This window comes from Pygocentrus nattereri, chromosome 6, assembly GCF_015220715.1.
Source record: "Pygocentrus nattereri isolate fPygNat1 chromosome 6, fPygNat1.pri, whole genome shotgun sequence".
NCBI lineage: Eukaryota > Metazoa > Chordata > Actinopteri > Characiformes > Serrasalmidae > Pygocentrus > Pygocentrus nattereri.
This window is the reverse complement of record NC_051216.1, coordinates 22,886,586-22,895,900: the sequence shown is the minus strand read 5'-3', so window position 1 is coordinate 22,895,900 and position 9,315 is coordinate 22,886,586. Positions and strand designations below refer to the sequence as shown.

General features: G+C 38.4%; 1 protein-coding gene across 2 annotated transcripts in view; it reads left to right on the top strand.

Moving 5' to 3' along the window:
- The window catches only part of ubr3 (ubiquitin protein ligase E3 component n-recognin 3), a 58,226-nt gene extending 49,568 nt beyond the window's left edge, over window positions 1-8,658 (top strand). For both annotated transcript variants that reach the window (XM_017692404.2, XM_017692405.2), the window contains exons 34-39: window positions 1,245-1,349; window positions 2,993-3,118; window positions 3,872-4,051; window positions 4,149-4,358; window positions 4,938-5,077; window positions 5,289-8,658. In XM_017692404.2, coding sequence (XP_017547893.1) covers window positions 1,245-1,349; window positions 2,993-3,118; window positions 3,872-4,051; window positions 4,149-4,358; window positions 4,938-5,077; window positions 5,289-5,406 — 879 coding nt within the window. In that variant the 3' untranslated portion in view covers window positions 5,407-8,658. The remainder of the gene's footprint in view (window positions 1-1,244; window positions 1,350-2,992; window positions 3,119-3,871; window positions 4,052-4,148; window positions 4,359-4,937; window positions 5,078-5,288) is intronic.
- Window positions 8,659-9,315: the final 657 nt, after the last annotated feature.

The following is a 9,315-nucleotide window of genomic DNA, read 5'->3' as shown; positions in this document are numbered from 1 at the left end:
TGGCTAAACAGTCATGTGAAATTCCTTATCTGCTAGTCCAAATCTAAATTAAAGGGAGAATATTTTCTGTTACTGCATGTAAGTTGGTTCACACAGAAACAGGAAAAATTAGACCGCATAGGGCAGATTACACTGAATTTCAAGCTCATGATTTGCTGTTAAGCTCACACAAGCTAATTATTTTGTATTTATTATTATTTTTTAATTAGATTTTAATATGTAACATTTTACTCCAGTATTTAAAAACAAATTTGCACAAATAGTGTATGGGTACCAGAGTGAATGAATGAGAGCCTCACAACATTTGTTTTAAGCAGTTTAAGCTCTAAATGCAGCACGTCGATCATCATTATGGAAGCGCATCATTATCGGTGAGGATTGGTATGTTAGCTCTGCACTCTATTAAATTGCAATTGAAGAAAGGGGAGGCATAGAATATAAATGGACAAACACAAATGTGTTGAGTTTCTCATTGTCCTTCAGGCTTGCTTAATTCCCCATTATTCAGATACGTGCTTTCTCTGCCTTCCATTTTGTCATTAAGGAAGAAGCTGCCTTTTCTCTCTCCAGAGTCACTCTCATGTCTCTCTCATGCTGCACTGAAAATGTAGCTTATTACTGAATTCCCCATTGTGGATGCATTTTCAGTTAACCTGTATTTGAGGCCATAGCATTGTGTGGCCACAATGATCACAGTAAACACTCAAACACTCAGTAAACACAGAAAAAATGCACAGAAAAAGAAAGGCATGAAAATGCATGAGAGAAGCATAAACCATATGGCTAATAAATCTGACAGCAAGCAAGCAGTAGGAGTGATAAGAGTGTTCAGTTCATGTATCCAGTATGATAAAGGCACAGGGATTTCAGCTCTTGTAAAATATTACTCTAAGCTAGGGGGATTTATCTATACCTATTCAATAATGTCACTGCACTTATCAGTATACACAAGGAGGAGGAGAGTGCTTCACTTCTTTGTACCCGATTCAATGCATTAATAATTATCAAAAGTTCACAAATCTTGCAGAACCACAGGCGTTCTTTAAATTGATTTCTGTTTGTCCATCCATGAAGGTGTTGGGCTGTACATTTTTTTATTTTTTTGGAACATTCAATATTTCATTCAGTTTACTCAATGGTGCATTTGCATTCATTAATATGTCCATTGATTTACTGACTGTGTGTGTGTGTGTGTGTGTGTGTGTGTGTGTCACATTAACCTTTTTTTGTCCTTTTATACACAGAACATGCCAAACTCTGAAAAATCATGGGAGACACTTCTCAGCCATGTAATCAGTGAGCTGACTAAGGCTAGGGGCGTGTATGAGAGCAGGCCTGAGGAGTCTATGGTAAGAGTGCACCGATACCTAACAGTCTCAGTCCTACAACATGTAATTCTGCACACTTATAAAGAAAGACGTGCAATACTCATACAATACTGTATTTCATTAAAAGTTATGTTGGGGCAGTCGTGGGCTGGAGGTTAGGGAACTGGCCCTGTAACTGGAAGGTTTCCAGTTCGATCCTCAGTGCCGACAGTCCATGACTGAGGTGTCCTTGAGCAAGACACCTAACCCCCAATTGCTCCCTGGGCGCTGTGGATAGGGCTGCCTACCACTCCGGGCAAGTGTAATCACTGCCCCCTAGTGTGTGTGTGTGTGTGCTCACTAGTGTGTGTATGTGGTGTTTCACTTTCCATATCTAGTGTAAAATCTGCTAAATAGCAGAGACTGTTTAAGCAATAGAACACTCAAGGTTGTGTGTTATCGCAATGATTTTCGACCAAATCACAGCCGTGATGTTATTCACAATAACACAGGACCTCGTGTGTTCTATTGGTTCCATACAACAGTTAAATAAAGTAAGAAATACATAAACTGGGCTGTGAATGTGACATTTATGTTTTAATGATAACAGTTCCTTCCGCCAAATTATAGTTCATAAAACAAGCATTGCTCCCCTCACTCACTGTACAGTATACTATAAGCCATGCCTTTTGAAATATGGACTGAGCCACAAAACTCATGCAATATTAAGTTTAGCACAGTGTTGTCCATTTTTGCTAGATCAATATTAATGGTTTGTTCCAGCCAGTCTGTAAAGCATCTTTCAGCCCATTTTGTTTGGCAAATGGTAGTCAGTTCATTTCTGGCTAAATCCAGGTTGTCTAGCTGTTCTTCTTTTAGTTGCCGACTGAAAAGCTTCCTCAGCAGTAATGAGTTTCAGAATTTAATGTAGTCTCATCTTCGGATTTTGACCAAATCAGCTGTCTGTCAAATGTGATCTTAAAAGTATGTTTTCTGTTTGTGCGCAAAGTAAGCGTTCAAATGGCTTGAGCGTCTCTGACTGATATCTGCTTAGCAACTGCGTCTCAGCGGAGTGATAGTGTTGTGAAAAACCTGTGATCTAACCAATCAGCTTTTGTGGCCAGAACTAACTGCTATATAATAGTGTGTCAAAGGTGGGCAAACTCTTCATTAATACTTTTAATTTCAGAAGAAACATTGGATGAGCAGGTGTCCACAAACTTTTGGATATGTATATTTTTAAAATGAAGGTCAAGCTGTAATAAATTATAATTAATATAATGAATTATACATTATTATAGCTTGGCTTTATAAAATTAAATGGTATTATCAAATCTTTATTTAATTTTATTAATTGTAATTTTATTTATTTCCAATAAGACATAATGGGTAAAAAAAAGCTTTCAAAAGGGTCTTGGAAACAACAGGGAAATGAACAGCCATGCCCTTGTTTTTGCAAGGGCGAGTGGGTCAGTTGGGTTTTGAGGCTATTTTAGCTCAGCGCCTCATTCTGTCATTCACCCTCTCTCTCTGATGAATAACACCATGGCTGCTATAGCTGGGCTTTTGAGATGCAGCTCTCCTCTAACTACCATATCTATCGGTGCTTTATCAATAGGTCATGAATGATTATTGATGAGGTGTGCCTTTGTTCTGTCTCCCCGTCTCCCCCTCTCTGTGTCTAGTTGAGCTCGAGTGTTTGGTCTCCACAGTCTATAGAGTTTACGCTGCAGCAATTCTGTCTGCCCTTTCTGCGCCTCTCCTGCTTACTTCAGCACCATCTCTATGGGGACAACCTGCCTGGCTGCCTGGTAATACCACACATGTACTCTCTCTCTCTCACACACACACACACACACACACACACACACACACACACACACACACACAAAATATAATATTTACATCATAGTTTACACTAACCTAGCTGTGATATTTCCAACTGTGGTGTACATTCATCAGCCCAAAAAAGAACTTGATTTGGAAAAATTTGGCCCAAGGACAACTATATTTAATAACCCCTGTTGTAAGGGTTTAATGATGAGTACGTTTCTAAAAAAATATGTTGTGTGGTTTTTATACAAGGATACAATTCCTTTCAAATACCAAGCTAAAAAAGAATTCCCACCAAAGCCAGAACAGTGTTTGGTTGATGTGGGATTAACACAAAGAAGTCATTTTCTTAGAAGACAAATAAATACACAAAGTGCAAGTTATTTAGAGTGTAATACATATATGTATCTTTTATGAATATTATGGATTTTGTTTTAATAGAACAGTGGAAGACATTCCAGTTTATGTCCGTTTGATTTTTACAAATATTTTTAAAGACGAATGCTTAACCTTACTTAACAACACATATGGTATTGAACTCCATAAAAAAGGAGTATTGATATACATATCCCAACAACTTATAAAAATCATCTATACTACAGCTAAAACATGATGACTTTAACTGCTGAGTTGCCATTGGGGGGAAAAAAAACAAACAAAAAACATTTACACTTATTAGATTTACACTTATTGGTGACTCTCCAACTTAGTCTGTATGTTTGTGTTTGCAGATAGAGGAGGAATTCTCATTGCTGGTTGGCTGTTTGGGTTTGCTGCCTGGTTCGGCCCAGTCCAGCAGCTCCTTGAACAGTGCAACATGCCTGGGGTGGAATGTCAACCCATTTGAGCTGCTCTCCCAGTGGTGCTCTGAGCTCTTCAGCCTAGCTGGTGCTCCCTCACAGCAGGCCATGGTGAGCAGTATTGCCTTCTGAACCACACCCACCACAGCTATTCAGCATGTACACAGTTAGCTAAAGAAAAGAGTTTGATTTTTGTTTGTTTTTGCAGACACTGTTAGTGCAGGACCCTCAGTGGGTTGCTCCACGCCTGCTGCAGCTCCCTGACAACTACAACACCATTTTCCAGTACTACCATCGGAAATCCTGCTCTGTCTGCAATAAGACACCCAAGGACCCTGCACTATGCCTGGTGTGTGGAGCCTTCGTCTGCCTCAAGGGCCTCTGCTGCAAACAGCAGGGGATCTGTGAGTGTGTGCTGGTAAGTAAGGCTGCTTCTTGGGCTCACACACCATCTGTTGGGCTGGATCAGCAAGTTTATTTTCTTTTGTGGATAAACATTGGACGATCTGTTGCTTGTTCAGATTGCCTTACTTACTGTGACCAGTGAACTATGGAACCTTGTGTATTACTTTGTGTTATTTTGAATTCCTCTTTAAGAGAATGAAGTGATCTGAGCATTTATTAGTCTCGGAAGAAGTTACAATTGAGTAAATAATTGATGTAGCTGAAGCTAGAGAAGGGGAAGGGGAAAGCTGAGTAAAGAAATCTGAAGGTTTATGTGAAATTTGGTTCTTACTAAAAGTGAAGTGATATCCCAGAATATGAATCACTGTTAACCTACAAAAATAGGTTTTCCTAAGCATTTGAGTTTTATTTATTTAAAAATATGTATATAAATGCATATACTATAGTATACCAAATACCATGAAGTGTTCCAAAACTGTACAAAATCTTAATTATACAGTGGTATAAATTTTTGGACGTACCACCCACCAAATCATGATGATGATGATAATGATGAGGGTCTTCCTTTTTTTTTTTTTTCTTTCTTTCAAAGCATTCTCAGCACTGTGGAGCTGCAACTGGAATCTTCCTCCTGATAAACGCCTCAGTCATCATCATCATACGGGGACATCGTTTCTGCCTGTGGGGGTCTGTTTATCTAGATGCTCATGGAGAGGAAGACAGAGATTTACGGTACGCGTACTCACTTTCAGTGCTCTTCACCCACACCCTCCCATTCTGCCCACAAAGCTTAATGATTTACCAATAAATGGGTTTGAAGTTGATTTTTTTTTTTTTTTCTTTTCTTCATTTGATCAATGAACTTGTTTACGTTTAAAATGTTAAGCTGAATTGTTGTTGTTTTTGTGACAGTGTTTTTAAGATGTTGTTTGTTTGTCTGCAGTCGGGGCAAACCTCTGTTCTTGTGTGAAGAGAGGTACCGAGTGCTGGAGCAGCAATGGGTGTCCCACACCTTCGACCACATTAACAAACGCTGGGGTCCCCACTACAACGGACTTTAACATGACACCCCCAAAATAAACCTGGAGCAGCCAAGATCACACTGGGCATGAGTGCCACCCTCTGTATCTCCTTTTGATAAATGCTATCATGTAATATAAAAGAAACAAGCCGTGAGTGGATTGCTGCTACAGCCTTGGTTATGTGAAGTTTAATGTACAATCATGCCTAATGACTAACAGTGTGCGTGCGAGCGTGTATGTGTGTTTGTATGCATGAGTGTGTGAATGTGAGTGTGTTTTTAAAGTGGTTTCTGTGTGGATTTGGAAATGGAGAAGATGGGGAATTTAGTTTTTGGTTGGGACAAGCTCACAATGAAAGCACAGTTTAGCGACTTGACTGCATTTGAGTGAGTGCTTTTTGAAGCATGAGTTACTTGATTGCACCTCTCAAAAACTTTCTGAAGAATATGTGCTCAGTACTGGAAATCTTGACCAAAATCTGGCCTGTATATTTTTTTTACACAGAATAGACACCTGAGTCATCAAAAATAAGAAGTAACATGTATTCAGTGCTAACTGGATGGAGGTACCATACTGGTTAAAGAAGAGCATATCAACCATGATTATCAACCATGATCATAACCCCGTGACTAGTGCAGCATATAACAATGTTTGTCATAGTAAGTGATTTGATGCATATCTCATTTCATTCTACACTGAGATGTACGTGCTGGTAAAGAATAAAAGTGTCATTTACGTAGAATTCTTCTGCAAAGTGATCAGAGCTGAATGGTAGAACAAAAACGATTATCCATCTTTTGGATGCTTTCCGATAATCAGGCCATGAACTGGCTTTGAAGTGAATGAAATGGTGTGTGTTTTAGAAGTTAAACAAAATATGAATTTATCAACCGATTGTAGTCAAAGTAAAATGAGACTTATCTCTGGTTTAAGGTCTAGTTGCAACCATCCTCAGGAATTTTTTTTCTTTTTTGCTGTAGTTGAAGAGAAACTTTTTAATATTTAAGTAAATGCTGCTATTCATTGTTAAGAGTTAATTATAACATTTGTAAAGATGATTTTTATGATTTAAAACTTTTTTTCTCAAAGATTAGAAGGCTCTGTGTTCATAGCAGTTGGCAGGGTTGTTGAGAATTTCCTTTAAATATAAAGTTGCAAAAGATGCGGATATTTCCTACAATCTCTGCTAATCACAAAGCTTTTCTGAGCTGGCCCGTTCACTTTGCTGCATATTGAAAACAGCATTAAGTTTCCCTTTCAGCAATATAAAAATGGTCTCAAAAGTAGACAAAGAAATTATGCCAGCAAAATGTCATGCAGCCATGCCAAGATGAGAAATGTCACATTTTTGGGACTCGCAAATTGATGTCACATCGCTTTTGTTCCCTAATCAAACCATAAGCTTTAAGTATGAGAGAAGACTGCTCCAATGTCAGCAGACATGGTTCAACTACCAAAAACCTCCGCGTCAGGTTATGGTGACCTCCATAGCACCCACAATACAATCAAAATTGGTATTTCAGCATAATACAGCTGGAGATTTGTGGCATTTTACAAGTTCATATTTTTAAGACTTTATATAAGGCATTGTCTTTTAAAGATAGTAGAAAGTCATTGTAGTGCTGTACTTTTCATTAAGCAGGGGCCACAGGAATGTAATTTCACTGAAGTAGTTCATATAGATTCACAGATTTAAAGTGGTCTTTAGAAGAAGGAAAAAAAAAGTCACCTTTTGTCTTTCCTTCACTGGTCAAAATGGTCCACAGTGATGTCCCCTCTGTACTGATTGACCTATTCAGTTTTAATCTAAAATCAAAGGTTCCCTTTGGGTCAAGATAAAGGACCATTTCTCGCTATGGTTTTGTGATGGTTATGTCTAAATAGTTAAAATATCATATTTTGCTGAAGTTTGTCCTAGTCAAGTCAGACATGTATTTGGATGCAGTACTTTGTTGGATTCTTTGTCAGTGGCCACTTCTGCAGGGATTTAAATTGGATATCACATAGTGCTCCACGTAATTGCTTTCAGAAAGATTTCAGAATGTAGTTGAAATGTTTGCATAGATGTTTTCCCATTTATTTTATTGCTATTCGGCTGCCCCTTCCAGAGCAAGACTTTAATTCACATGGACTTGTCATTGATACCATATAAAGCACTTGGTTGTAACTTCTGATTTGTTTACTATGTTAACCTGTTTGTGTTCCCCTTTCTCCTCTCTTTCATTTGTCAGTGTACTCTGAGAAGGTGAAAGAGAACCAAACTTTGTGATTCTATTACAGATGATCCTGAATGCAGTCTGTTCCACACTTTGACTAAATTTGGTACTTTACAGTGCTTCATTTCACTCCTGTCCCTTCTAGCCCTTTTGTCCAAAGCCCACCTGTTGAGACAGAGCCACCGGTGCACACCGTAAAGCATGTTTTGGTTTTATATTGATCAGTTTGTAAGGTGTTGATTACACGGGACTGCATGACTTATGGGGTCTGTAAGCCTGTAGCTGTACGGTTTCAGTCATTCTGAACGTAAAAATGATGCCTGTTGTTTTCCATCTCATGTACTTTTGTCACAATAATGGACATATTTTGAATGTTTCCATTCACTTTTGAAACAAAACTATTATTCATGTTATTATCCTAGTGCAATTGCAACCTTGCGCAATCCTATTTTCACCCATGCAGTATTAAATGGTCTGATGCAGTTTAAACTGTTGGGGTTTTAAGAGAAAGAATATATGCACACACAGCACCTATTGAAAGCCAAAAGTAGTATAAAACTGCAGTGATGTCTGGACTCTCATCAATTGTGAGAAGACTTGATGTGATGGAAATAAATGGGCAACATTTCTGAAACCTGTATAGCAGAACTGGCAAAAATTACAACATTAGTTTACAAGCCCCAGTTTCCTCTTGATTGCTCGTGTCATCAATGCTGCAGTCACTCAGTTTTGAGGGAAATGCTTCAGGCACTTAATTTCTCTGCTCCTCTTTTCTGTCTTTCTTTTTTGTCTTGAATTCTTGCATGCTGCTGTTTTTCTCCTTTTCAGTTTTTCCTCTTGTTTTCTTTCTCAGCCCATCCATTGTATAGACAGTTTTGTGGAGAGTAATGGGTGTATATTGGAATTGAACGCTGCAACTTGCCCTTGGTGTGGTGTGAGATGAGTGACTGACAGAGAGGCAGAAATACAGTACATTACTGTAGGTGCTGATTCAAACTTTCTGATCTCAAGTCAGAAAGGGTGACAGACATTTAATGCAAAATGTAACATATGTGAATAAAATATAAAGATGCTCTGTCATGGTCCTGGTTATTTCTTGCTTTTATGTGTTTCCAACTTCACCTGATTTAATAGTAATGAATTTCAAATGGAAGGCGTAAGACTGGGACGAGCATTACTTGGAAGTGATTAGAATATATACAGCACTGTGAAAAAGTCAGAGACCACCTTTCAGTCAAATTGTCTTTAAGTATAAGTTATTCATTTAGCAAGAGATGTTTCATGAGATTACATATCGGGTGGTCCAATTGGATAAAGAAGGGGGAAGTTGCCATAAGAGTAAAGCTTTCATCTTTGAGAGAGGAGAAAATCAAGCTCCACTCTTGTTTCTGATCTGAAAAAAATGCACAAGCATTTCCATCTTTTAACTTCCGTTGTGGATCAGGAAGGATGTGTAGCTTTCAAGAAACCCTTAATGAGACAAGGAAAGAAAACTAACAAATCGAACAAGAAAGCTGCTTGTGTTCTCAGTACACTGCTGACCTCCCCAGAGTCCAGACCTTAACATCACTGAATGTGTTTGGCGTTACTCAGATCGCAAGAAGCAGAGAAAGCAACCAACTTGTAAGACTGGACTAATTTTCCTACAGATTTATATGAAAACTGAAAGCAAGTGTCTTGAAAAGAATAGAAACTACTTTTAAACCAGAGCAGGCGCACTGAATATTGCAAT